The sequence below is a fragment of the Calcarisporiella thermophila genome (assembly GCF_041956535.1).
Source record: "Calcarisporiella thermophila strain CBS 279.70 unplaced genomic scaffold VTP21scaffold_12, whole genome shotgun sequence".
NCBI lineage: Eukaryota > Fungi > Calcarisporiellomycota > Calcarisporiellomycetes > Calcarisporiellales > Calcarisporiellaceae > Calcarisporiella > Calcarisporiella thermophila.
Window position 1 is genome coordinate 203,529 of NW_027192202.1, and position 27,867 is coordinate 231,395.

Sequence of the window (27,867 nt, forward strand, 5' to 3'; positions counted from 1 at the left end):
TTTTCGTGAAACAGGGCTTGAGGGATTACGTGGCTTGGCTTGGTTGTCCTACTGCAGATATCTCGATACGATTCCAACATTCCAAAATCAGAGCGGGTCCTATGGTGTAATCGGTAGCACCCAGGACTTTGAATCCTGTAACCTGAGTTCGATTCTCAGTGGGACCATTTTTTTCATTTTGATTATATTCTACTTAAGATTTTACTTCCCGCGTTAAATAAATCTATGATATAGCTTAATTATAATAAAATTTAAGGACACAATTATAATTGCTTTTTCAATTTTTCGAGAGTGGATCATTAGAATATTTATTAGTATGTAATCTTAAAATTTTTTATGTACATTTCATCTATCGTGAGGAATGGTGTCGATAAATTACCGGGATAATATTATTACCCAGTTTGCTCATCCGGCCTACGTAAGTGCCACTAGTAGTTTGGTGGGCAGTTTGAAGTAACGCACGCATTTGCTGTTGCATGGCATAATTTTCATTGTGTTTTCGCAATACCTGTTAGAGTAAATTACAACTTATAAGCTAAAGATCAAAATGCAATGTAAAGCTAATTAATACATCATGGTGTGATCGTGATGATTCCTGTTGCGAAAAGGACTGATTAAAAGATATTTGTTCGCCATTCATTTTTCATAGAATAAGAAATACGTCGATTTGTCAAATTTAAGTAGCAGCCGTTTTATCCGAATTGATTGCTGAATAATTCGCTATTCTATGAAATGCGGCGTATAAAAAACAATATGAGTGTCAATCACAACAACAAACTCGAAGTATGCAATCTTAGTAGTTTGTCTTGATATATTTTATTTTTAGTCACTTAGGAAACATCAGTATACTTGCTGATAATTAATAATACTACACTTCAAAATATCTATTGTTGCTTTTATATATTCTCGTTTCATCAGTAGAAGTATATTTTATTGAATGATTGCTATTGCTCTATAATTCAAAGTAGACTGGTAAAATGCGAACATTCGAAAAAGAGTAAAATCTAGCATTATTAGAGCCATATTTTGATAAACAAGTTATTATATCTTTCATAACTAAAGTAGAGGCAATTGCTGATATATATGTTTAGGGCCTTGGCCGTTGCATACTTCCGTAAAATAAATGTGCACTCGGCAAATAGGTTTTATGTTAAGTTACCTCATAGCTTTATTATTATCCAGATACCCATCATTTTTTGAGATTCTCTGAGAAGAAAATACGAACAAATGTTAGATGGTCCATAAACTCTTCAAATTTACATGCTGATTATGCGAACTCCAGTTACACCTATAAAATTGAAGGTAGTAGGGAGGATAATTTACACCGTCAGGGTGAGCCTTAAGTTTTTCTTAATCATAGCTCAATCAGTGCATGATCTGCAATTAATCTTACTGTGACAAACGATCAATCAAATTAGTTGGATGAGTCTTGAGTTTGAGATTTATTAAGGAATCTACCAAGATTAGCAAAATCGGCTCTAATACTTACCCTATACCACTAAGGTAATCTAGACAAACATAACGAATGAGTCAAGAAATATTTGAAACCTTAGCTTTTTTCCTTATTTTATGGGCACCTCGAACCAATAACCGTGCGGACAAAAAAAGAAAAATTTTACTAGCTTGTCCTTATTATCTTATATATAAACAAAAATTTTTTGATTTTTTTTGTTTTTCTGTTTTCTTTTTATCTTTCTTTTGCCCATTAATCAAATTATACCTGTTCACAATGACGGTTCCAAATGGATTTGACCAGCAACATGGTGAGTGATTTGTATAATCTAATGTGTACCTCCATCCAGAATTTCATTTTAATATCATTTTAAACTGATCTTACTATTTAGACATGCAAAACGGTCAGCGTCGGTATGTCCCACCACATCTTCGTGGAATGACCAATGGGGCTATTAAGGATACATCTATTGCGGGTGATGGCGTTCACCCTATGCAACGTTCTCAGTCGCAGGGTGGTTATAGAAACGGATATACAAAATCCGAAAATAGGTAAATCAATAGTAAAACCATCTCTTTAGCTATACAATCTTTTAATATTTGATTCTTTATAGATGGACTGGCAATCGCTCGGATTATGGTCGTGGAGATCAAGATTACCAACGTAATAACTATCGTAATTCTTGGAATGACCGCGGGGCGCCTTCTGGTTATCGCCAAGATCGCTTTGGTGGAAATAGAGGCGGCATGAACGGTGGCTATGGCAATTATAGAAGGCCAAATGATACTGGAGTATTCCGCGATGGCAAACATATTCTTGCCCCTCCCAATCCTCGCCTTGAACAAGAACTCTTTGGCACAGAAGAAAACCCAACTCGTCAAAATACTGGCATCAACTTCGATAAATACGACGATATCCCATCCGATGTTTCAGGGCGCGATGTTCCACCCCCTGTAACCTCGTTCACCTCACCCCCCCTGGACCCTCACTTATTGTCCAATATTGAATTGGCTCGCTACAAAAACCCTACACCTGTGCAAAAACACTCAATTCCCATTGTCGCCAATGGACGTGACCTGATGGCTTGTGCTCAGACCGGTTCCGGAAAAACTGCCGGTTTTCTATTTCCCATCCTCTCTGAGCTCTTCTTGAAAGGACCTGCATCCACTCCGGATGCAATCCCTTCCTTCCAAAAAGCTCTCCCCTCATGTTTAATTTTGGCCCCGACTCGTGAACTTGCTTCGCAAATCCACGAGGAAGCACGTAAATTTGCCTATCGCTCATGGGTGCGTCCATGCGTTGTTTATGGTGGCTCGGATATCGGCTCTCAGCTACGCCAAATTGAGCGCGGGTGTGATCTTCTCACCGCTACCCCCGGTCGCTTGATTGATCTTTTGGAACGTGGTCGCGTTGGTCTTTGCAATGTACGCTATCTGGTCTTGGATGAGGCGGACCGTATGTTGGATATGGGCTTTGAACCTCAAATTCGCCGCATCGTCGAACAAGAAGACATGCCTCTAGTAAATGACCGTCAGACCCTTATGTTCAGTGCAACTTTCCCTCGTCCTATCCAAATGCTTGCTCGCGACTTCCTCAAGGATTATATTTTCTTGACAATCGGACGTGTTGGCTCGACCAGCGAGAATATCACTCAAAAAATAGAATATGTTGAAGATGATGATAAGCGCTCTGTATTACTGGATCTTCTGCATTCACAATCCGCCACCGGGTTGACACTTGTTTTCGTCGAAACACGTCGTATGGCCGATATGCTTAGCGATTTTTTGCTAAGGCATAATTTCCCTGCAACCTCGATCCATGGTGACCGAACCCAACGGGAGCGCGAGCGTGCTCTTGAGTCTTTCAGAACTGGGCGTACTCCTATCATGGTCGCAACCGCGGTTGCTGCGCGTGGTCTCGATATTCCAAATGTAACACATGTAATTAACTATGATCTACCTACCGACATCGATGATTATGTGCACCGAATTGGTCGTACTGGCCGTGCAGGAAACGTTGGAGTTGCAACAGCATTCTTCAACCGCAATAACAAAAATATTGTGCGTGATATGATACAACTACTCCGTGAGGCCAACCAGGATGTCCCCCAATGGCTTGAGACTGTTGCACGTGAGACTCGAACTACTTCCAATGGATATAGCAACGGTGGTTCGCGAGGCGGTCGTGGCGGCGGTCGCGGCGGTTTTGGAGCCAACCGCGACTTCCGTAAAATGGGAAATGGAAATTCAAACAACCGATATCCGTCAAACAACCACGCCAATGGGTGGGGCAACGATTATAGTGTTTATCCTCCCTTCAATGCTACCGGCAATGGATATGGCGGTACGTACTCCAATGGCGGTGGCAATTACAACAACAAAACGAGCTGGTTCTAGTTTACTTACAGTGAGCAAGAAACCTGAAAGCTCAGCTGAGTATTCATATATTATATAATATATTACCTTTACATTTGGTATTTAGGCTAGTATCCCTTTTTTATATAGAGCTATTAGCAAATGATTGATTTTTTTTTTATTCAATGTTCTATACCCCCTTCTCTTCCTTCACTTATATAATAATATATAGCATATCATTATCGTTGCAGTTTTTTATTTGCATTTCAGCATTATTTTCTTATATAGACTTTTTAAAGTTGGAAAGGATTTTTTTCTCATGGGTTTAGGGCTTGTTGGCATAGATTTCTTTTGGCCTATGTAATTTTTATATTGCTCTTACACCTCCATTTCTTTTAAAAGAGAAATCCTTTTATTTTTCTGACTTTGTATGATTGCTACGGTAATGGTTTTATATATTTAAATTATTGTTTTTTATTTGCGTGGTTTAGAACATTGAAGAGTCCTTTATTCTCATTTTGTTAACAAGTTATTGATATGCTTTTATTCCTAATAGCTATGATATAATAAATAATTGAAAATGAACTTCAAACGCCAAATAGCTCCAGCATACAGGAGAATCGAACATAGATTTAAACCTTTACAGATAAATTCTAGTAAAAGAAGAATTTAAACAGAATCTAGAGAATATAGCAACGATTAACACTCCCCCCCAAAAAAAATCGAAGTTTCCCATTAACGCCATCGTATTTTTTTATTTAAGATATCCTTTTAACCACATTTTATTTTGTTATTATTATTGTTTTTACTTTATTCGACTCAAAGTCTGACAGGATTAAATTACCGTTAGAATTCTAACAGTGGAACCTATTAAAACACTGTATTCAATATACCTATTTGTATCCTCTGCGCTTGATTACACAAAGCATTGCTTGATACATTATTACACTCTGAATTAATAAAAAATACCAGTTTATATGCATATTTCGAGCTGGATGTGTCTATGTTATTATCCAAATGTTCTATAGTTGCTAACTTTTCTCACTAGCCTCTGATTCTAATAGGGAGAGAAACAGGCCTTAGCTCTTCCACTCTTTAATATTCTCACTTACCACTCCTTCACAAGTCGAGAGCGACAAAATACGCTCCTTATTAAACTGCCTTCAAATCGACCCTCTCACCACATTGGCCCTTATGAACCGAAAAAACGTATGGTGACACGCTATTTGCTAGCTACTACCAAAGGTTTGTTGATAGAATATTACACTCCACATTCAGTTAATCTAAGATTTAAAATCAAACAGACGCCGTCAATGTATATTCATATGGGCTTGAGAAGAGGGGAGATCAATCCCTTCATTTTTCTTTCCCATTCGAAATATCTTTTAATATCTCTCTTCCTTCTTTTCTTGGTCGCTCGTACATACTCTGTTAGTGTCGATATTCCCTTTTCCATAGAGGTTGCTAAACCTATCCCTGCCCAGTATGCAACGCGTGGAAAGGAATTTTCTTATACTATCGATAGCAGTACTTTTGCTGTTAGCACCTCAGGGTTCGGTTCCAGTAATGTGATCCAACAAAGACCTTCTACAGTATTGAACCTGACCCTTTCCCTTAGCCCCGACGGAAGTCAACCTCCACCTGCTTGGTTGAATTTTGATAAAGGACTATGGACAATGGAAGGCACACCACCCCCGGATGCATATTCCTTTACTGCGTACATCCTTGCAGCAGGTGCAGTAACTAATACACTTGTGATCCCATTTCAACTTATTGTCAACAATCATCCGCCACCAAAAATAATACGACAACCATCCGATCAAATGGTTTTCTTTGGACAGTATGTGCAGTTTGCGATTGCAAATGGGGATATTGTAACAGATTTTGGCGGAGGAAATCTACTCTACACTGCTGCTTATGAAGCCAGATGGTTGAATTTTCAGGCGGAAAACCTTATTTTTAGAGGAATTGCTCCTTTACCTGATGTTTCGGGACAGGCTCAAAACTTTTCTATAATTCTGACTGCAAAAGATATCTATAAAGGGTCAACCTCAGTCCAATTTCGAGTATTAATATTACCAGATCCGAAAGGCGATTCGATCCCAATAGGTGCTGGTTTGAACCCATTCCCTACGAGAGCACCACCAAATAACGCTGCCACCTCCACACTTCCAACTTCAACTACTTTTCAACAACAGCAAGACCAACAAATTGGCTCACTCCCTTTGGCGATAGTAGTTGCCTTGACCGTAGCATCTGTGATTGCAGTAACTCTAATCGGGGTGGTATTTTGTGCTTGTATGTGCTGGTTCCGTAAGACATCGCCTTCCGCAAAATTGAGAAGGAACCGTCAATCAGAGAAAGGATTTACAGGCATCCGCTATCCTTATTGGAACCCGCGTTTTAAATGGCATCGTCGCTCCAGACACTTACCAGATGACTACTATACTTGTGTTTCACCGCTTCCTGACGCTTATTCAACACGAAATCTCGGGGATCCAGGCGTGTTTATGTCGTGTAGCAGAAATACAAGTCGAGAAAGTGAATTGTTTATGGCCAACATTGACCAGCATTCTGTTTTTAATCCCCCGTGTTCCCAACACTGCTATCCTCTACACCTTCCATATTATTGTCATAATCACGAGACAAGATGGCATGATAACAGGCGGCGACACACCGTATATGGAGAGCCACATACAAGCCTCGATCGATTGGATCCTGTCGCATATAGACAACATCGGCATAGCATGGACGTGCTTTCTTCAGATAGTGACTGGCAATGCACTATCATCCCTCGCCAACCATATCAAGCGCGCAAGCATTTATCCATTTCGCCTATATATACTGAATCTAAGGCTCAACCTTGGATTAACCATGAGAATCGCGTGCAACAACGTCAAAAAACTGGGGCAAATTATAACAACAAAGAGCCTTACAATTTCTATCGCGAGCATCTTCGGTGCACTACGATTAGTGCTCTTGCCGAATTAACAGATGGATCCCAGTTCTTCGAGTCTGTTCTGGCAACCCAAGAGCAAGAAGGGAGTTTAGAAAATAGGCAAAATAACAGTTACTTGTGTGAAAATGACCAAGAGGGTGTTATTATGTGCGAAAAAAAGAATAGAGAGAGAGGCTGGGTGAAGCACTTGAATCAATACAGGCAAAAAAAGGATTTACTAAGCGAAGTAGGAAACGAGTGGAAGGAAGCCCAGAGTAGAATTGTGTTTGCTAAGCAATCTGATTCGCCACAGGAGCGGAACAGTAGAAAGTGCATAGATAAGTGTATCGATGAATCTTATGGGTATGATATTGCAGCAAATATCGTGGAGGAAGAAAGCGGCCTCGAGAAATCTGGATTGTCTCTCGCACAAAATATAATAGATTCGAGTGAAGATAGTAATTACACTCGCCCAACTTTGCCTTCGCAACCCTCACCAATAGTTCGATCTTTTTCTTCTTTTCGTCTTACACTGAACAGAAATAATCCTTTCGCACGAGACTGGGTCCCTTCATCTCTTGCTCCCACTTCAAATGCTTCTCCCAACAAGGATGGGAATGTAACAGCAGATAAAGATACATTAAATAGGGAGAGAACAGTTCGACAAGGAGCTTCATCGGCACTAGTGAAGAATTGGGGACCAATACACACCGCAGCTTCAAGACCTACTCTGCCTGAGCTCAACATCCAAGCGCTAAACAACGTTCAAACTAGCAAGTTTGTTAACTCTTCTCAAACCTCCTGCTACGTTTCTTACCCTACCACAACAAATGCACACACGTCTTCTATTGTAACACCGTCATTTCATACTGCTTTGGAGGAGGATAGGTGCGAAAACCATCTTAATGGCACAGAGCAAGATGATTCTACAGAAATTTCTTTTGGCAAATTTGAATGGGAGACGAAATCTAATTGGGATGATTATGACAGCGGTCCGCCAACACCTAAGTTGAGAACCGTGAAGATGGAGTTGGTCTCCAAGAAACTGGGAAACGAATTTTCCCATTCACAACAAAAGGAAGAAGATTGGATCTATTTTGAAAAATAAGAGAGCGTGTATTTTTAATTCTTTAACTATTAATTTTTTTATTAGTAAATAGGAAAGTTATTATTTTAACTCTATTATCATTTTTAATACCAGGTTTCAATGACCTTACCCCTGTCAATTCTTTAATGCTTGTTTAATAATATTCGTATAAAATAGCACAAATTTCGGTAATAACACCCAAAGTATCTCGAAATGCAAGCTTCTAGGAGAAACTTCATTTTTTCCTAAGTTTATCCTTTGGGAAAGCGATTTGGCGATTGATACGGCCTTTCTAGAGCTTAAAAAATATATATATGTGAACAATGCTGTTGTTTATCTGCTCTAATCTGAAAAAAAAAAAATCGAAATATCAAGACTATAATGCATTCGTTACACTCTAGCATGTTGTTTAGGCAATATAATTAAATTGGCGGCAAATCCCAAGTCACAGTTGTTGACATTTTATTAGAACTCTTCTGTATACCCTACATATACTCAAATGAATGGCGTCAAGACACTCCCACGGCTGCCAGCTGTACGAGATCTAGTCAAAATCTACGGCTTAACTGCACGCCAGAGATTGAGTCAGAATTTTATACTTGACAAAAATGTCACTGGTAATTATCATTCTCTAAGAGGCTTTGTTACTTCACAAAATTTATTCCCCATTTTCTCTCTATAAAGATAAGATTGTAAAATCTGTAAACTTGAAACCCTCTGAGTTCGTTGTTGAGATTGGACCGGGCCCAGGGCTGTTGACAAGATCTATATTAGATATGGGTGTGGAGAATGTGGTGGTTGTTGAAAGGGATGAGCGGTTCCTACCCACACTAAAGGTATATGTCTAGTTTCCCAAGGCAGAAGATCCTGTAGACTTATTTCAGTAAATTTAATAGCAACTTGCAGATGCATCCGATGGAAGATTAAAGGTTTGTAATATAGTAATTAGAATATTAGATTGAATCTATATTGTCAAGCATAATAGATTCTCCACGGCAATATGCTTACAATTAATCACGATGATATTTTAAGAGCAGCCAATGTCAAAGGTAGCTCTTCGGTTTACCTCACAACTTTCCTCTTATGATAATTCGCCTAATTGTTCAATATTAATTTATTAGATACGGCACCTCTGCATCTCCTTGGAAATCTTCCATTTAACATAGCCACTCCTTTATTACTCCAATGGCTTCATCGCCTCCACACTAGATCCGGACTATTCTCTCTCGCTTCTCCCGCAAAAATGACTCTCATGTTTCAGAAAGAAGTTGGTGAACGCATTTGCGCAGAACCTGGAAGAAGAGAGAGAGGTCGGCTATCTGTAATGTCGCAGGCATTTTGTGAAGTAAAGAGAGTATATGACGTTGCAAATACCGTCTTTGTGCCAAAACCAAAAGTCGATGCAGCGGTTATTCAGTTTCTAGAACGCCAAACAACTGGCGTGAAATATTACGATGCGCTCGAAGATGTAGCAAGATATTTTTTCACTCATCGCCGAAAGACAATCGGCCATATTTCAAAGTATGATATCTCTAGCAAAATTTCATATGTTTGGACTCAATGAAGCTCTTCGCTAACTAAATATTTCTCTTTTAATTTTGATTGATAATGTTCAGAAAACTTAAAGGTATAATTCCCCAATTCTCACTTCCCGAAGAATGGGATCCTATGCTACGGCCGGAGGATTTGAGCACTGAACAGTTCATAATGTTGAGCGGGAAGATAGGAGAAATGGGACGAAGGTTACCTTAAGAAATAGAGAGCATTGTTCGTAATTGTATAATATATTTATTCCATAATATCATTGAAGACACGAGGAAAGCAAATAAAAACACGAGAAAAAAAATAAAATAAAATGAAAAATGAAAGGCGAAAAAAATAAATGAAATAAAATCTATGTGAAAATGGAGGAAAAAAATACATTTAGAAAGGTCGACAAAAAATAGTCCATTAAACAGCAAGCTTCTTCCCGTCAGGTACAATTGTATCCTATAAAAGCATTAACAGAATATGTATTACTATATGAAGATATGAGGAAAAATATTTGGCTACAATTGTCACTTACGTCTTCAGCTTTTCTTTTCAACGCGTTTTCCTCATCTCCAACATTGACTGAAATTGTCGCGGTGGCTACAGTGGTAACAGTAGTACCAGCCCTTGACGCATCGGAATAACATGTAGCATGATAGATCTTCCCATTAAGTTCCACCGCGTTTAAGTACATCCACTCCTCATCAGCATCACTCCAAACACTACGGAATTTTTCATGACAGATCGGGCATGGGCCGGGATCACTCTCTGGAACTATTACTTTCGAGGCCTGCTCTTGGACTGAAGAGTCTTCATCAACAGTAGGTTTATTATCAAATTCAAAAATTGGTGCTATCCAAAGATATGGAATAAGAAAAAAAATTGAGTACTAGTTGCAATAGGAGGGAAATATAATAAAGTACCTTGAGATTCTACGCCTTCTGCCGCCCGCTGTTTTATCCATTGCTCCTCCAGGGCGAACCAGGTTCGAGATTGCCCTCGCTTTTTCTCACGCGTACGACGGTTTTGTCGAAAATGCCAATCAAGATGCTCGTCCATTTGGGCCTTTCCTGCAGGCGTATTGGGGTACCGAAAACCGCACTGCTTACATTGAAGGGGTTGGGACTCGTAGAGAAGAGTAATTGCAACTGTGTTTCGCCTATAAATTAATAATAAAAAAGATAAAAAAAAAATAGTGTAAATTTAATTTGTCCGAGAGGTTTATGTGGGTATAAGAAAAAAAGAAGGGATTCGTATTTCATTATTATTGGAAACATAAAAAGGATGATTCGTGTATTTTGAAAACATAAAGATAACATACTTTTGCAAATCAGCATTGGAAAATGTGATGATTCCTATATCTTTAACGGTCAATTCAGTCGGGTTTTTCTCAACTGCTATCTGCGCTGACTGTGCCAATTGAGGGATTGGGGTAGAAGGTGCGGACTGCGTAGGCTGAACAAGTTGTATTGGTTGAGATGTGGGGAGACCTCCCGATATTCCATTAAGGAGAAGACTGCTAAGCCATGCGCTCGGATCCACGCCAGCAGGAGCACTGGATACAAGAGTGGAGATAGAAGTAAGATCTGGAAGAGTACCATTGAATGAAAGTATGGAGCCAGCTTGAGAAGCAAGTGGAGTGGAGGTAGGGTATGTAGGGGCGGAGGTGATACGAGAGTTTTGGTGGGAAGTGAATGGCGGTGCGGTCTAAAACAAATTAAATAAATGCGTCAAATAAAAAATATTTCAGTATACACAGCAGTTATCTTGAATAATTACCTGTGCATTTCCATAGCTCTGCTGCAGCGATGGCCCACGACCCGGTCCCCGTAATTCATGCATCGATCTTTCGATTTGATCGATTATTTCGTAAGCAAATACTGGGCGTCCATCGCGCCAGCTCCGCCATGTTCCAAGAAGCTTCTCCATGCTCCGACGTGTCTGCGGGTCGACGCGGGAGTATGTGTCCATAAAAAGATTGCGAATACTACGAGAGAAGATGTTGATGTATGCCCCACCAACATTCTTGCAAATGGAATCAAGGAGATAAAGTGCAGGAAGTTTTTGTGTTGGATGTGCCTGGAAATATTGTGGAAATATTGTAGAAATATTAAATACAAAGACTTTCATCTAACCTTTGGAAAAAGAACTTACACTGTATATCCGCTCCTCAACGGCTTGAGCTATAGCGGGTGCAGCAAACTTGTTCTCTTGTGCGAGAATGGTAAGGGAATCGATGATGGGCTTGGAGTTGAAAGTAAGATCAGCAAGAGTTGCCTGGTAGTCTTGGCGGATAACCTCAACACTATTTGTGCTCGTCATAGTGTCTTACACTCCTCAAAGGGAAAAGAGATAAACAAAAATAATTGCTCTTAAAAAAATATAAAAGATCAAGCGTAAAAATAAAATATAATTTCCTATTTTCTTACTATTTATACTTTTTTTTTCAATTTTACCTTCTTTATAAACAGAAGAGAAAATATAAAAGATCAGATCAAGTTTCTCTCCTCCCGTTCAAAGAAAGAAAGATCCGGCTAAAAGAGATCAGTAGCTCAGTCAACAAAGCGAAAGTTTTTATTTTTTCTATCTTTACAAAAATTATAAATCGAGTGATTATGCAAACTATTTGAAGCAGCCCCTTTTATGAATCCACAAAGTAGCTCAGGTAGTGTTTGGAAAAGGTGAAGGGGGAGTAAAAATAAAAGACACAAGCTAACAAAGTCCTAATCACTTGGATTGGGAAGTAAATTATTTGAGAACTGCAAAAGAGAGCGTAGAAGAATCGAGACGAGGGTACATTTATAAATATCTTTGATGACGTAGTTATCTCATCACTGGATAGTAATAAGATATTTTGAAACTATTTATGGATTCAATGGTTCTAAAATACCTACAATGTCTCTGCGATATCTGGACAAAAATTGATTCACCCTCAACCTATGAAATTTTCAAACCTAGAATATAGCATTTTTCTAAGTCAATCCTATTTCCCTTGATAACTGCTCTTAATTGATGGGATTGGTATTGTCAGATCAAAACAATGCTGCATTCTCATGAATTTAAGTCTATCTTTGAGAGGTTTCTTGCATAAACTCAGAGCCTAATCTGTCCAATTAAGACCACGGATATTAATATTCTCAAGTCTGGCAAAAGGAAACAATTTGAGCACCTATTCAGGAATGCTAGAGTTAGATGATGCATTTTCCCAACGCAGCTTCATCATGAGTGAATGAGAGCAAGTTAGTAGGACAGCCATGATCGAAGTCACTATGCACTGTGCCGCTGTAGGGAAGAGTCTCGAAGTGATAAGTATTAAGTGTAAATTTAGAAATGGCGCCCAGTGACGTAAATATCCACAATCGAGTTATGCAAGATATTTTTTCGATTCGATGTATTTTTATTTTTCAAAACTTCAACGGTTGAACAATCACTGTCAGTTTAAATACTCTTTATTCGTGTTGTGTGAGCGCGTGCCATATTTACTTTCTATCCCACTCCTATCCAATTAGGAAGATCCTTAAAAATTCCACATTGGAATGTTTTGCTAAAATTGGCTACAAAAGTTTTTTTCATCATCTGGATCCCTTTTTCTGTCTGATCGATTTTGTCATAACATCAGAGAATGTACAATCTCAAACGATATTATTACCGAAACCCCCTAGTACTCCTTGGACTTCTCTTCTCTAGCGATGTTCATGTCACGCTTGCACAAGATTTACACCGACGCCAAAGTAATTCTCTCCACCTCATCATCCATTGATACAATCTCATTATATTTTATTTATAGATTCATGTAGCGGAGGAAGTGACAACCTTTACTGTAGCCCACAGCCTAACTCTCTTTGGAGAATTAACAGCACACAAAAGATCATCTGGAACAATCTCAACCCTACCATCGCGCCTGCTACCGAAGTAATCATCTGGTTGTTCTTCAAAGAAAATAATGTATTTGTCCCAACCTATCAATGGCAAGCCCAGAATACTGGCACTAAAGAAGTTGTGGTGATACCGGATGTCATTTCAAAACAAAAGTTGCCTGGTCCTGTGGATAAAAATCTTACATACGTGCTGCAAATTTTACGGGTAGATGATGAACAGTCGAATAATCCAAAGCCTAGAAGTCCCGAATTCTTCATCCTTCGTAAGTATTAAAAAATGCAACCACAACTGAACTGATAATAACCATCCCATATGCATTTTAGAACCAGCTTCAGCGCCTAAGATAGCTATTTACACTTCTTCAATTCCTTCTGTCTCTGAAATTGCATCTGCACCATCTCCTACTTCACCTCCCGGTACCCTATCAACACCTACTTCAACTTCCACCTCACTACCCCCTTGGGCTATCGGCGTAATTAGCGCTGCCTGTGTGGCCTTCATTGCGTTAATGGCACTTGGGCTTTTTATGTGGTCACGACGCCGGCGGTGGCAATCACTAGACAACATAGCGCAACACCCAAACAATTCCGAGATGCCTATTATTATAACACCGCCCTTCGCTCGAGGAGAGAAAGGGGACAATCATTCGGATCTCTCATATCCAAACTCTACCTTAACTTCAGCCACAACGGGTGAATTAAGGCAGCCCCACTCAGACAATCCAACGGCGGATGCTGAAACACGTGTGCGAGGAAGTAGTCCATTAGCATTTACCACCCCAATGGCTATTGCTGGTAACGATCCCGTAGCTCAGGAGGAAGCACGTCGAAAACACGGAGAGGAATTGCTATTGAAGGAATTGCAGGATGAAGGCACTCAGATACAAGGAGTTTCGCTACGACAAACTGTGCTCAAGCGAGTGGAAACTGGGCTTTCTGGACAAATGAGCGTCGAGGAGCAGGAGAGAGAAACACTGGGAGACAAAAACCAAGACTGACAATGAACTATCCTCCATATATATCTAAATAATATTGTAGCTTATTCCTTTTGTTTTAGTTTTTTTTTCGATTCACATATATCTCTCCTTTAATTTGATTGTTTATTATTGACGCTGACTTTATTATGATTATTTTATCATATTTATTCCCTCCTTTGAATTTTTTTATCCTTCTTATATTTAACTAGCTCCTTGTATAAATAGAATAAGCTGTTGTTGTTTTCTCATTCATATGCACGCTCCCTCTTCTACTGAATATTTCCACCAGATTAAACAACAATTTATTATCGAGATTATCCAGTTTTGGTTTAGTTGATAATATAACATAATATAAAACTCTATTATATACAAATATTCTCTAGTGGATCAAGATAATGTGGAAGCCTCCCTTAGTTTCTGCAATAGACTGGGAATAGCGTCTGATTTATACTCGCTCCAATATTCGTAGAGAGTAAGTATTTCTTGTGTGATTTCCATTATCTGTAAGTGGAGTCAAAATACTTAATTTCTCCAAGCAATAACTTCAAAATCACTCTCAAAGACATACTTCCTCTACTTCCACGTTTAAATCAGCAAACCATTGCTTCATGTCCCGTCCTTTACTTTCGCCCAAATACTCACCCCCATGATCCAGCACACAAGTCATAAATATGGCTGCCAGCGCAATCATGTGTGGAGGATACAATAAGCAGACATCGGTTCTATATGAGTCGTTTATAATAAACCATGCGTGCTGAATGCCCAAATCTCGCATACCAAGCTCTTTGGCAATGGACAGGAGAGTGCGGTAAGGATGCCAGACAATTAGATGGAATTCAAGTTCCTCAAGAAGATAAAACTCAAATTCAGCAACTTTGGCGCTATCATAGTTGAAACCCCCGTATTCTTCAGTGAAGGCATAGCCGTAAGTTGAATGTGATGAATAATACATATGGAGATGTAAAATGGTTACTACCTTGCATCAGTGCGCGCATTTCAGCCACAACCGTCTTAATATGCAATGGGCACTCCTCGATCTTGCAAGCCAAATAGACGCATGTTGTTAGCACGAGATATGGATCAGTTCTACAAAAGCAATTCCTTTATCAAACCAAAAACAGGATTAGCAAAGTAGCCGAAGACATTTTAAAAAGTGTAAGCTACTTTGTATAAAAACGTTTAAAGTAGACAAAAGCCGTGGCAATAACTTGCTGACGCAAGGAAAGCCGCTTTCCCAATTTTTGAATAACTTAAAAGAGAGAGAAATTGAAGTCAATAGAGGTTCCTTGTATATTACTAAGAATAAATATTACTATTCGCAAACCAAATCTTAATTTTTAATAGATCAGATGCTGAGGCATGTCTGAGGTCCTCGCGTTGACTGTGAATTAAACGATTTCTATCGAGTAACCAATGTGCTCTGTCGGGCGAAAATAATAGGATGAAATAAAAAAAGGAAATGAAAAAACGTCAAAAAAGCCTTCTTCGATTCTTTACCTCTGTGTCGACGCCCAAAAGTTAGCTGCCATCTCACAATTTACTCCCTCTAACTATTCCACTTATGAAAAAAAATGGTCCGGCTTTCAAGGCACGTTGGTTGTGGCTTGTCGGTTACAAAATTCCATTGCATTTCAAAGAACGCTCCCACATTCTTAGCAGGTGTAAAAATGAAAGCTATGAGCGAAAGGAAGGCACGTAGAGCAATATAAAAACCCTGGCCCACGACGTTACACATTCTCTCTTCCCTTTGTGTATCTATACCCCCTTAACTATACCCCTCATTATACCCTTTACGCTATACCCTCAGAGATACCCCGCCCACTATACCCGCAATGTATACTTCTCCGCTTATACTCTTAGGGTGTGCTGCTCTCGCCCTTGCAATGCCATCGACTCCAATGAAACGACTTCTTGGGTCGCCAGATGCTGTTGGCCTGTTTGGACCGCCCGCAATATGCGATGCAGACTACAACTGTAAGGGACAGATATGAACTTCCCTACTGATAGTCATGGTTGCTATAACTTTTTATCCTGATATGCGTAGGCGTACCGAATATCAGAAAGATGTGCGACCTGAGAGTTTGTAACGTGTTTCACGCAATTCCCTGTCCAGATGAGTGTGCAGATAGCTGTCTTCGTAAGACAGTTGATCCATGTTGCCCGGTATGTATCCTCTCCATTTCTACTAGACATGCCCACTTGCTAAATATTCTCATTATTAGGACAACAATGTTGCATATTGTCCTGATGATGTTTCACAAGAGGAAGATGAAAAACCAGCAAAGAAGTATCGTAAGAAAAAGGAGAAAGGATATTAGTAGAATTCTTATTATAAATAAACGGTTTATTTTTAATAAAAAAACCATTATCAATAGCCACCAAAAAAAAACCAGTCAAGCAAATAAAAAAAGTTTGAACAAGGAAGAAAATACACAGTATATAAAAGTATAGTTGAAAGCTCTAAAAGCAAGTGAATGAAGTGAATTAAAAAGAGACGAGTATTCGAACTGTAGCTTTAACTTCCCTCCTACATTCTTACGCGTCTCAGCTGCTTGAATCTCCTATTGGTACACCGTAGACATAGGATGAATCGGATGAAGCTGCGAATCTTGATTCCGTCTTTGAATCGGTTGAGGGAGCGCCTTGCAAGTGTCGTAACTTTTCATTTTCTGATCTCAATTGATTGATATACTCTGTTGCTAAAATGGGACAAAGTGGATTAGGAATGTCACTGAAGTGAAGGTGCAAGGAAATTGAAGACATGGCCTCAACTACTTCACCTTTTCGTAAGATGACCGCCTTAGAATCTGATGAATTGCATCCAGGGACAGATTGCCTCAACTCTTCGAAATTAATGTTAATCATATTTCGTCTTTTCTTTTCGGACATCACATGTGCTAGTCGACGCGAGTCGGGTGTTGGATAGGGGCTAGTTCGTTCTGCCATGTTGTTGATTTGCCTTCAATGTACAATGAATAACTTGTTTAATTTCAAATGAAAAGTATAGGGGGGAGTTCAAAAATTGCAATGTGGACTTTACTCCCCAAAAAAATAGCGTCACGTGGCACTCTTACGATCTAGGGTAGGTTATTTTTCAATAAAAATCTTCATTACTAAACTCGGTCTATTTAAAACAAGAAGGGAGAGGATATAGTCACTGTAAACTATTAAATATAAATATTTTGCCTTCAAAATGGACAATCCAGTATCCGGATTCCCTGTGTCATTTTCATATGATTACTTTAAGAGATTTAATGAGTCTTAAAGAGAGCAACGATTACACGACAAAAGTGGCACTCCGCATTGAATCTCAGTTAATCTAAGTTACAGCAATCGTGTTCACAAATACAGAAAAAGTACTCTTTATAAGGGCTATGAATCGAATCTGATGCGATAAGATTATAAATGACTTGAATATTTTTCTGGCGCAAATACTACTATGTCCGGCTTAATAACGAAAGAGTCTTCATGGTATATGAAACTTTAAATTTAACAAGATTTTTATTTTGAAAGGCTGGAATATTTTAGTCCTAGTATTGCTTAGAAATATTTAAACCATCTTTTTACATCACGATTTTAATCATTGAGTATAGGTTGGAACTATAAATTGAGCTTGTAGTTGCAATTTTAAATTTTAAATTTTATTACGCCCTCCACTATCTATCTACATATCTATGAGGGTGTCAAGAAGAGTCAAGGAAGAGAAAGAGGATCTCTAAAGGTTGCTTTGAGATCACAAGAGCGCGAAAAAAAAAGGACACTGTATTCATCAGTGAATATTGATCCTATTTTTGCATATCCTATTTGTCTGAAAATATAATCAGTATATCGTCAAAGCATGAAAAGTAAACAAGATTCGAAGCCAACTAAGGGCGAATGTAATAAGCGTATCTTCACCCTATTAGAATAGCCACCGATGTAAAAGATCGAAAAACTCTCATTAGCATATCAGCAATTGAGCTAAAAGTATATCTTAGATTATCTAAGTGTAATTTGAGGACTATACTCAAGGTACTCAAGGTAACTTTTGCTCAAATGTAGTGACATTTGAGCAAAAGTTAGGGAATGCTTATTTCATTGCTATTGTTGAGCTCACCCAATAGAGTTCCATTATAAGCACAACATATTCTATTTGTATTCAGTCTTATCACAAGAGCTAAATAAGACAAAATCAAATAAAAGAAATGAAGGGTGAAGAAAAGTAAATCTTTATACAATCAAGAAAATAGAAAAAAAAAAAAATGCAAAGAGCCGATAGATTAAGCCAAAAAAAGTATCCCATCTCTTGAGAAAAAAGGAAAAAAAACATATCTCAACTATTAACAAACAAAAAAAAAAGATTGAAAAATGATCAACTAAGAAATTTTAATATATAAAAGAGAAAAATAGTAAAAAAAAAATGTGGCTCTACCATCCTTGGCGCTGTAACGTTCCTCCATGAACACCCTTCCCATGAGCTACGCCGCCCACACCGTTAGCTGCTCGTGCTAATCCATTCATCATGGCCACAGCAGCAGCAGCCGAGACATGCCCATTCAGATTGCGTCCCGCAGCAAGGGGAGATGCAGCGAGAGCATTGGACGGAAGCGCTAGACCAGTCGAGGTCAACTGAACGCGGTTGCCGACTGCGCTTGTGGCGTTGCCCGATCCTGCTGAAGTAGTGGGGGTCATTGTATGGGGTGATGACTGTGGCGTTGCGGAAGTCTTCTGCCGCTTTGTTGCCGGGACACCGTTGGCCATTCCACTCGGTATCCTGGGCGATGCATTAGAAACTCCATTTGTGCCATTGGCAGAGGAACTCGTTGAGTTAACGCTTTGTTGCAGAGGCAATGCTAGTTCAACTGCCCAGTTCCTCTGCACTCCACCTGTGCCATTGACACCGGCTACAGAAGATGACTGTTGCTGTTGCTGAGAGTGTCCTACTTTTGAAGGCGGGATACCACGTCTTATTCCAGACTGCGTAGCTCCCCCACGTGTCCCGGCCCCCACTGGTATCTGCTGTCCACCGGGTTTTCGTTGACCAGTGGGCGTGAACAAATGACTTGATCGCACTCCGGAATGCCCTCCTTCACCTCCAGAGCCAGTAGAGCTTGGATGGTATGTTGAACGGATCATCAAATTCCAGAGGTCCGCGTCATTAAGTAGCTTGCAACGTAGTCTAATTGCGCTTCGTTTCATGTCGTCTAGCACAATGGTATCCTCCCCTTCGCTCAGATCATTATCGAATTTGTATCGGTCAGCCCTTAGATCTGCAGCGCCATCCATGATGTCCACTGCCGGACTCCCGCACCGACGGTCCAAAAAGATGCGGCCACCACGTCCTACACGCTTACGGTACTTCCATGCTGGCTGTCCTCCATGGTGGTGGTGGTGGTGGTGGTGGTGATAATTTACAGAGGAATTTGCCGCAGACAACCGCTTGAAGTAAGTAAGGGGGTATGGTATCGGTAGCGGTTGGTAGGGATTCTGGGTAACATCCTCCCATAACGCATTGCGTTCTCTGTACCTCGCCAATTCTCCTTCAATAAGAGCACGTTCCCGCGCCGCCGCCATCGCCGCCGCCATACTCGCGCTCATGCCCGGAGTAGCAGAAGTGGGACTTGGCTCTGCGCTTCCACTTCGAATTTTCCCAAGTGGAATCTTCAGAGTTGCACTCGATACTTCGGACAACGCAGAAACCTTCCTTTTCTTCTTTGCACGCAAAAATTCGTCATCCTCCTCGCGTATGCCCAGGCGACGCTGATAGAGCTTGAATTTACACTTTTGCTCGAAGATCATGTGTTCGATCACCAAAGATTCTTTTCGGTATTTCTCGCGGCGGCTGACCATCTCCAAAAGACTTCGGGCCGTTTCCATCTCGTGACGGAGGCGGCGGAGTTTGTCCAGAGCCTGATTGTCGCGGCCGCGAGTCTTACGCATTGGGCGGGTCTCGCGCCGGCGGAAGCACAAATATGGATCTGCTTCATTACGGAGGGTATCTTCCATACGTAACTGAGGCATTATTTGCTTGCCTCCTCGCTTGGTACGTCTCTCTTTCCAATGTGGGTAAATGTGACGAGCAAATACGCGAAGCCGATTAAGCTGTCCACCAACAAAGGTTGATTCGAGATCCTCTAGCGTAGGAATTTGGGTCACATCCTGTCAAGGATCAAAGATAGATAAAGGGTCAGACACACTAGGTAGAAACGGGCGCATATAGGTTGCATCAAGATACACTACCATACTCAAGAAGGGCACCTTTTCATTAGTTGCTTTCTCAAGCTGCGACATGACAAGCTCGAATTGATCCTCAGTCATACAAGCATCCTTTTTTGCACGCTTATTGTGTTCTACAAGCCATGCCTCGTCCTCCTCATCCATACAGTAAGGACATCCGACACAATCTTCGACAGTGCTTGAGAAACGTATCAGCGTGGAAGGCATTGCAAAGGAATTTTTGTAGAGCGCATCATAATTTTCAATATGACGCGACGCATCTGGGGTAGGGATATAGAGCGGCGCACCCTCGCCTGTCGTCACCGCCGCCTGCTTAGCAGATATAGCCGCCTGCAGATGGTGCTCCTATAGTTTACAAAAAAGGAAAAGTTTAAGTTAGAAAAAAGTTTCAGAAATAAAATTGGTTCATGACTCATTGAAAAAAAAACAATAAAGCAACGCCCATCCAATCAGAAATCGCCACATGATTTTTACAATAGTATAGTATATTATCTATTTACCTCCTCCTCCTCCTTATCGACGCCCGTCTCGACGAGAGGCACGGCACGCTTCAGCGAGTCTGCCTCGTCGAGGTCGGGAATGTCTGACTGACGGTATACTGGCAGAAGCTGCCGTGGTCCAAGCTTCTGCCGTCGAAATCGAGGTCCTGGCGGTGATTTAGTCATTGCTTTTTGTTCTCATTACAAAATCAGAAAAAAATTTTTATAAAATGTATCGTTACAACTATATGTTAGTGTGTAAAAATTAAAAAACTGGAGATACGGAAAATGATCAATGAGAAGTGATGAAAAATAATAGTAGCAATGATGGCAATGTTTATTTTTTCCGACGCTGTCCAGTCGCTGCCTATCAGCCAACCCATAAAGTAAAAATTTGAGAAAAAATTGGGGCAAAATTGGTGGCTTAGCGGATCTTCCAAAATTCCACTTCAAAAAGTCTCGTAAAGAGACGACTTGATGCTATACACTTTACGCTGGATAAACTTGGATCAAATAAAGAGGACCTCTATCCTTAGAAAAAAAAACTTTGGCCTGCCAACTTGGACACTTATTCTTTGCATTCCATCATAAAACTCCTATAGTTTTTTCTTCTTTCACAGTGCGGCTTAGCTAAAAATATGATCGCTGTATGATGTATTACCCTCATAACGAGCTTCTTTCCAGTTGGATATGTATGTTCTACTTTGTATAGCTCTCTGTGAAAATATTCATATCATGTAAACTAATAGAATAATGAGATAAAAACAATCAGCTTTCAATATAATAAACATCCATATATTGAGAGTGCTTCCTTACCTTTACATCCACACGACTGAAAACGGCAACTAAATGCTATGCATACATCAAGAGAGAGGCAAAAAGCTGACAATTTCGTAATTCAATTGTCATTAGAGCCCAAGGTCATTGTAAGCAAAATATTGAATTCGACCGAAGCACTGTTCTCTTCTCTCTTACTCCCTATTTCCCATAGTATTTGCTAAGACTAGCTCGCCATTGTCTTGCTTTGTATTCTATAGAGAAAACTCGAATCTTTCGTAAAGTAACGGCAGTTAGAATTCACCCCATGGAGAACGATTTTTTTCTGGCTGAGCTGTGCTTTGACAACATATAATGTCTTTCAGTGAGGTATAAAAGTTGGCTGGAGTTTTTTTTAAAGAGATAGCATTAAAATTCTCAACTGTAGGATAAATTTTGTTGTGAAAAGAATGAAAGAAAGAACCAGGGAAAATACTTTGCACTCTTGAGAATGAAGTATACAGGTGTGACTGCTAATAGTTTGATATTACACCACCAACTACCCAATCCAAATCCAATCAGTAAAATTTATGGATAAGTTAGAAATGACAAAATCGAATTTAAAACAGTATCAAAAGGAAGACACAAAGAAAAGGCGTGAAAGCTACACAACAATATCCACTTTATCATTACAATTCTTCTGAATATTTTCGCTTCGACGCAGACTGCTCGATGGTGGTGGGTTTATTGATAGATCTAGCACTCTGGTCAGAGGCATGATAATTACTCTTATCTACAATTGCGAAAATGTTAGTATTGAGAGTTGGGTCTGATATTAAACCGGATTCAATACCAATAGGTTTTGGCTCTCTATCCTTTAGCTCTGGGTCATGTGTGGCGAGCACGGGGGTATTCCCGTTCGATAAAGAAAAACTGGTGGACTCTGCGTGATGGGAGATGAAAGCTGCGAAATATCCGTTAATTCAAGTAGTAATTTGTAATAGAATATTTATTTGTTTACATTTTGTTTCCTCGATATTAGAAGTTGGCATGATAGACCTGTCGGCACCGTAAAATGGGATAATAACATGTTCGTATACCCGCCTATTCACCGCTTTATAAAAATATACAAGGCGCTTTACAACAGCTCTTCCAGCGGCTTCTATTAGCCTTGGTGCCGCCGCTCCCATGTTGATTTGACCACCCCTCTCTTTTATATTCTCTTCCCCGAATACTATGTTTATTTCTCGCTCCGCATTCTCAACTGAATCACTACCGTGTGCTGCATTCCAACTACCATCCTTGCCAAATTTAGCTCTAACACTCTGAGGTTTCTCTTTTCGAGCTCTCTCGGAGTTCGTGGGCCCAAGCATATCTCTCCAAGCTTTGATAGCATTGGGACCCCTAAGCTCCATTGCATATATGGGTGTGCTACTCATCCATTGTGTTAACTCATCGTAGAATGGTTTATCTTGATGCTCGCGGTAGAATTCTCGTGCCTGAGCTAGTGAAAGTTTGACCTCTTTTTGGCGATGGACATTCAGAGCAGAAGCGCTGAGGAGAAAAAGAATAGCGTCTTTGTGCTGAGGATATGCGTCAGGTTTAATAATAGCCAGAGTGCGCTGGTAAGCATTGGTTTTGCGAAGAGGTGCAGTTGAATAAGATGGGGTATCTACTTCGTGACTATTCTGTGAAAACATTTGCTAATTAATACAGGCAAAAAAAATGTGATGCTAGCATCCATGGTGAGCAGAGGTATTTACACCACCTCAGCAACGGCACACCGACAAATTCTCTGCTTCAGAACCTCCTGGATCGCATTCGGAAAAAATGAATGCGGGATATTAGCACAAAAATACTCTCTGACCGCCGGAGAGGCTGTGTGTAGCACTAAGAGCAGAATCAAAAGGAACAGGGTGCCCTTCATTTTTCCTATTCTTATACACAAACCATCAGACACGTATTCTCAAAAATTTAATTATACAATGATAGATTTCGGAACGATCTCGCAAACCAGCCACAGCACCATTCTGGTATTTAGTCTTTTATTACAAATAGAATGGAAAATAACAGAAAACAATAAAAGGAAACAATAGACAACTTCTTGCAAAACCAAAGCTAAGAAATGATAATAAAAGGCATAAGTATTTCAATATCATAGGACTAATAAATAAAGAGAGGAAAACAATGAGCTAGAGGATGGCCAAAAAAGGAAAGGAAACAGCCATGAGATATGAAAACTATAGTGAATTGTCCATAAGCCCATATTCTGCCAACGGCGAAAAAATTTGCAATCCCAATGATAATCCTTCATCTCCGACTCCCTCCTGCTCCCTACCCTCAGCTTCTAATCGTTCCCGTTCATTCCCACGATGTTCAACACGCTGAGATATAGGTGGCAAAAAGGCCATATCACCACCTGTTCTAACCGAGATTTCGGGCAAGAGACCGGCATTACTGAGATTTGCAGAGGACGACGGGCGTCGTCTCCTACCCCCTCCATTATTATTTAAAAGGATGGAGCGTTCGAATCCAGGTGCCATCCGCACTCCGCGTCTGTCTGCCAGGCTTCTTTCTGTATCCCTCCCTAACCCAGACCCGCCATCAAGTCCTCCAGCACCCAGCAAACCCCGCAAAGGACCACGGCGGGCAGCTAAGCGCTCAAACAAACGATCTGATAGGCGATCTCCCCCGGAAGAGTGCGCCGCATGGGTAGGAGGAGAATACGGTGGTGTTTCTTCTGATGCTGTTGCGCCACCACCTCCACCCCCAATATCCGGGAAAGGTGAGAATGGTCTCGCAAACCCATCATTTGCTCCTCCGGCACGCGAAGACATAGGCCATGCATCAATCATGATGTCGATATCCCCGACACCACGGGCGTTATCGCCAGTGGAGTTATCCAATACCAATTCTCCTCCATTGGCCACAGCAACTGTAGCAAGCGTTTGAAGAAGGGGCATTGTGCTTGCGGATACATGGTTCGCACGACTGCGCAACCGATGATACGAGGAAGATGTGTTTGAGCTAGGATATGGTGCTTGTGAAGATTGGCGACCACGTTTCTGCTTCTGAGCAGTCTCCTAATTGGTTAAGAAAAAAATTAAAAAACAAATAGCCGCGACTTCAGAGATAAAGAATTACCTTGATAATTATCTCGAATAGCTTGCGCACACATTTATCATTCACATCCAACATATCCGCAAACTGGTCGAACGTAAGTATGTTATCGCCCTTTATATTATAATTTTGGAGAGAATATATTCGTAACTCTAATTAAAGCAATAAAAGCTCCCGGTTATTTACCTCCTCCCTCTTGCCCTTCTCATTCACCGCATCAAACAGGCGTCTAAACTTATGGTTCAGCGTGTCATCAAATTTTTCATGGTGCCATTTGCCCATAGTATCGGCTAGCTACTTTTGCTAAAAAGAGGGGAGAAGGAAACGAGGGAGAGAGAGGGATTTGGTGAAGTAAAGTAAATCAGAAGTACAAATCGCTCAGAGACACATGTGAATAGTGAGGTTCATTAATTAAAGAACTGTGTGTATAAGTTGAAAGGTTGATCAGAAAATGTTCAACTATTTTCGAAGTTGAAGTCCGTCTCAAAAAAATTCTTAGCGGATAAACAAAGAGAAAAAAATATCCAATTTTCCCGCTGCGCCTTCGGTGATAAGGATACTACTGATATTAAAATTATCCTATTTTCCTTTATAATATAGAAAATAAAACCAATCTCAATTACCGATATGGATAACTTCATGGGAGTAGAGTCGCTTTGTTTAAAATTTTACATATATACACATGTGGTAGAGGTTGGAATATGGGTTTAATTGGGTTATCATAATTGCACGAATACTAAATAAAGCCTTAAAATATTTAAAATATAATTATATATATACTGTATATTAACCATATACCTGTTCAATCTATCTGTCATAGTGTCAGCTTGAAGTGAGAAATTTCATCGGATCCTTCATCGTGCATACACAATAAGTAATACTTAAATGCAAGGGAACAGAGCTGCATTCATGTGAATAAATCGAACATAGTCATACTAGCTATCTATGTGTATATTATCACTGTTTCCATCTGTTTTTATTTTGTTCTCTACCCTTATCAAACTACTACTCTGTAATCATCCATTTACTGCCTATACTCTGGTTTATTGCCATAAAAATTCCCGTTTAAATTTCTGGAGGTCACATTCGATTGAGGTGACACCTGGTCACTATCATCGAATCGTATAGGTGAAAGACTAGTTCACAAAATGGCTTAGGCGGCAAACATTTTCAGTGCTCCACAAGGCTTAAAGTGGTGCTCTATGGGATGTCTTGCCTATCGCGAAAACTATTATCTTTGGTATGGGCGAAGGAAAGCTTAACAACAGGCGTTAAATTTGAGAATAGATTAAAACTCTTTAGGAACAAGACAGCAAATTGCATATGGGAAAGACAAATTCCTGATTTAAGCGTTAGAAACATTATCCTATATGATTTTTAATATGGCATCATGTAAGACTCGAGGGATGCCACGCACTCTGCAGTTTAAAGCAGGGGAACTTGGGGTCAATGAAGCGTTAGAGAGATCTTTTACTGATGAGTTGATTTGCATAATATTCTAGTATCTTCTTCTACATATCAAGACAACAGATATAATCAAAATCCGATTTTTATCAATTAGTACTATTATGTTACAAAAGTGGATAAGGATTACAACTTTCAATTGTAAATATGTTTCTGCAGCCATAAAAACCCGAGGGAAAAAAGTTTACTCGCGCTCAAAAATAGCCGCCATACCCATTCCAGTGCCAATACACATCGTGTTGGCACCAAGTCGTTTCCCGGTACGCTTCAGCTCGGTAAATAGGGTGCTAATTTGACGTGCTCCGGTGCATCCAAGAGGATGGCCGAGTGCAATTGCACCACCCTTGGGATTAACTTTGTCCAAAGAGAGGCCAACCTTCTCGATGGTATAAACTGCCTGGGAAGCAAAGGCTTCGTTCAACTCCACAATATCAAGGTCGGAGGGTTTGATTCCTGCCTTTTCGCATGCAATGGGCAGAGCGAAGGCTGGACCAATTCCCATGACGCGCGGAGGCACACCGACCACGGCTGCAGTAACGAATTTGCCAAGGATAGGCATGTTAAGTTTCTCGGCGACGCTACGGCGCATCAAAAGTACAGCGGCAGCGCCATCAGATACTTGCGAAGCATTGCCTGCGGTAGTGGATCCTCCATCGCCGAAAGCAGCGGGAAGTTTGGCAAGTTTTTCAGCAGTGACACCTTTGCGAACACCCTCGTCCTTGCTCACCACAATCTCTTTTTCATTACCCTCAGCATCGACAACCTTGGTCTTGATTGGAACAATTTCCTCATCAAATAGCCCCTTCTCTTGTGCAGCAAACGCACGCTGTTGCGATAGAGCAGCAAACGCATCCTGTTTCTCACGAGAAATTTTGAATTCAGCAGCAACATTCTCGCTTGTCTCGCCCATAGGAATAAGACAGTCGGCCGCGGGTTCGAATGACGTAAGTTCATCCGAGTATTCGGCTTGCATTGCAGTAGGGCCATAGTATTTTGTCATTGATTCCATACCAGCGCCGATGCCAATATCAATTTGTCCAGTAGAAATCGAGTTCGCAATATTCACGACGGCTTGAAGGCCTGATGAGCATTGACGGTTGATAGTACTAACGGATGTCGTGTCAGGGAAACCAGCATACAACACCGCTTGACGGCTGACAGTGGCGGCACCACCAGGGGTGAGGACATTTCCAACAGAAACGTCCTGCACCAGCTTCGGATCAAGTTTAGTCTTCTCAATAATGGCTTTGAGCACTTGTGCAAGAATCTCCTCGGGGAGCGTATCCTTGAATCCACCCTTTTTTGCACGAGCAATAGGTGAGCGGAGGGCGCACACAATCACAACATCATTAGGAGATTTCTGGCCAATTTTGGCAGATTGGGAAACAGCTGATGTGGGGGCAGTGGTAAGATGAGCTGTAATCTGATTAAGGCGTTGAGTGGCCATTTTGAAAAAGTATCAAAATGAAATTGGAAATTTCTAGGGAAAAAAGATCTTGTGAAAATGGAGAATAATATGAAGAAATAAGAACACTACGGACCTAGCAACTCTTTTATAGAGACTGCGTGAAAAAAATTTAAAAGCATGTGATTCAATTGCAACTATCAGAATATT

The 27,867-nt window shown here is 40.4% G+C and overlaps 13 protein-coding genes and 1 non-coding gene across 14 annotated transcripts; 6 read left to right on the top strand and 8 right to left on the bottom strand.

Annotated features, from left to right (window-relative positions):
• The first annotated feature begins 95 nt into the window (after positions 1-95).
• Positions 96-167, top strand: VTP21DRAFT_t157. Its single transcript has one exon. It is a non-coding gene; the product is annotated as a tRNA-Gln (tRNA).
• A 182-nt stretch (positions 168-349) lies between these two features.
• VTP21DRAFT_1591 (uncharacterized protein) lies at positions 350-640 on the bottom strand (the record flags this gene model as incomplete). Its single annotated transcript, XM_069391695.1, has 2 exons — positions 350-508; positions 572-640. 2 exons carry the CDS (start codon positions 638-640, stop codon positions 350-352), a joined length of 228 nt encoding a protein of 75 aa, XP_069250928.1.
• A 1,089-nt stretch (positions 641-1,729) lies between these two features.
• VTP21DRAFT_1592 (uncharacterized protein) lies at positions 1,730-3,849 on the top strand (the record flags this gene model as incomplete). The annotated part of the gene is made up of 3 exons (XM_069391696.1): positions 1,730-1,763; positions 1,845-2,004; positions 2,067-3,849. 3 exons carry the CDS (start codon positions 1,730-1,732, stop codon positions 3,847-3,849), a joined length of 1,977 nt encoding a protein of 658 aa, XP_069250929.1.
• A 1,169-nt stretch (positions 3,850-5,018) lies between these two features.
• VTP21DRAFT_1593 (uncharacterized protein) lies at positions 5,019-6,798 on the top strand (the record flags this gene model as incomplete). Its single annotated transcript, XM_069391697.1, has 3 exons — positions 5,019-5,052; positions 5,266-6,105; positions 6,233-6,798. 3 exons carry the CDS (start codon positions 5,019-5,021, stop codon positions 6,796-6,798), a joined length of 1,440 nt encoding a protein of 479 aa, XP_069250930.1.
• A 1,533-nt stretch (positions 6,799-8,331) lies between these two features.
• VTP21DRAFT_1594 (uncharacterized protein) lies at positions 8,332-9,584 on the top strand (the record flags this gene model as incomplete). The annotated part of the gene is made up of 6 exons (XM_069391698.1): positions 8,332-8,449; positions 8,517-8,668; positions 8,729-8,761; positions 8,818-8,881; positions 8,954-9,353; positions 9,449-9,584. The coding sequence occupies 6 exons, from the start codon at positions 8,332-8,334 to the stop codon at positions 9,582-9,584; spliced, it is 903 nt and encodes a 300-aa protein (XP_069250931.1).
• A 198-nt stretch (positions 9,585-9,782) lies between these two features.
• Positions 9,783-11,684, bottom strand: VTP21DRAFT_1595 (uncharacterized protein; the record flags this gene model as incomplete). The annotated part of the gene is made up of 6 exons (XM_069391699.1): positions 9,783-9,821; positions 9,898-10,214; positions 10,286-10,521; positions 10,684-11,069; positions 11,142-11,441; positions 11,517-11,684. The coding sequence occupies 6 exons, from the start codon at positions 11,682-11,684 to the stop codon at positions 9,783-9,785; spliced, it is 1,446 nt and encodes a 481-aa protein (XP_069250932.1).
• Positions 11,685-12,984: 1,300 nt separating this feature from the next.
• On the top strand, positions 12,985-14,238 carry VTP21DRAFT_1596 (uncharacterized protein; the record flags this gene model as incomplete). The annotated part of the gene is made up of 3 exons (XM_069391700.1): positions 12,985-13,093; positions 13,150-13,503; positions 13,565-14,238. 3 exons carry the CDS (start codon positions 12,985-12,987, stop codon positions 14,236-14,238), a joined length of 1,137 nt encoding a protein of 378 aa, XP_069250933.1.
• Positions 14,239-14,604: 366 nt separating this feature from the next.
• VTP21DRAFT_1597 (uncharacterized protein) lies at positions 14,605-15,746 on the bottom strand (the record flags this gene model as incomplete). The annotated part of the gene is made up of 6 exons (XM_069391701.1): positions 14,605-14,718; positions 14,786-15,123; positions 15,194-15,318; positions 15,382-15,466; positions 15,531-15,637; positions 15,715-15,746. The coding sequence occupies 6 exons, from the start codon at positions 15,744-15,746 to the stop codon at positions 14,605-14,607; spliced, it is 801 nt and encodes a 266-aa protein (XP_069250934.1).
• A 303-nt stretch (positions 15,747-16,049) lies between these two features.
• Positions 16,050-16,535, top strand: VTP21DRAFT_1598 (uncharacterized protein; the record flags this gene model as incomplete). Its single annotated transcript, XM_069391702.1, has 3 exons — positions 16,050-16,191; positions 16,262-16,380; positions 16,440-16,535. The coding sequence occupies 3 exons, from the start codon at positions 16,050-16,052 to the stop codon at positions 16,533-16,535; spliced, it is 357 nt and encodes a 118-aa protein (XP_069250935.1).
• A 226-nt stretch (positions 16,536-16,761) lies between these two features.
• Positions 16,762-17,163, bottom strand: VTP21DRAFT_1599 (uncharacterized protein; the record flags this gene model as incomplete). The annotated part of the gene is made up of 2 exons (XM_069391703.1): positions 16,762-16,916; positions 16,998-17,163. 2 exons carry the CDS (start codon positions 17,161-17,163, stop codon positions 16,762-16,764), a joined length of 321 nt encoding a protein of 106 aa, XP_069250936.1.
• Positions 17,164-18,624: 1,461 nt separating this feature from the next.
• On the bottom strand, positions 18,625-21,098 carry VTP21DRAFT_1600 (uncharacterized protein; the record flags this gene model as incomplete). Its single annotated transcript, XM_069391706.1, has 3 exons — positions 18,625-20,355; positions 20,437-20,778; positions 20,934-21,098. The coding sequence occupies 3 exons, from the start codon at positions 21,096-21,098 to the stop codon at positions 18,625-18,627; spliced, it is 2,238 nt and encodes a 745-aa protein (XP_069250937.1).
• A 542-nt stretch (positions 21,099-21,640) lies between these two features.
• On the bottom strand, positions 21,641-23,595 carry VTP21DRAFT_1601 (uncharacterized protein; the record flags this gene model as incomplete). Its single annotated transcript, XM_069391707.1, has 6 exons — positions 21,641-21,654; positions 21,729-21,757; positions 22,362-22,461; positions 22,522-22,632; positions 22,690-23,356; positions 23,437-23,595. 6 exons carry the CDS (start codon positions 23,593-23,595, stop codon positions 21,641-21,643), a joined length of 1,080 nt encoding a protein of 359 aa, XP_069250938.1.
• A 313-nt stretch (positions 23,596-23,908) lies between these two features.
• Positions 23,909-25,070, bottom strand: VTP21DRAFT_1602 (uncharacterized protein; the record flags this gene model as incomplete). The annotated part of the gene is made up of 3 exons (XM_069391708.1): positions 23,909-24,751; positions 24,813-24,902; positions 24,975-25,070. The coding sequence occupies 3 exons, from the start codon at positions 25,068-25,070 to the stop codon at positions 23,909-23,911; spliced, it is 1,029 nt and encodes a 342-aa protein (XP_069250939.1).
• Positions 25,071-26,436: 1,366 nt separating this feature from the next.
• On the bottom strand, positions 26,437-27,699 carry VTP21DRAFT_1603 (uncharacterized protein; the record flags this gene model as incomplete). The annotated part of the gene is made up of 1 exon (XM_069391709.1): positions 26,437-27,699. One exon carries the CDS (start codon positions 27,697-27,699, stop codon positions 26,437-26,439), a length of 1,263 nt encoding a protein of 420 aa, XP_069250940.1.
• Between the last annotated feature and the right edge of the window lie 168 nt (positions 27,700-27,867).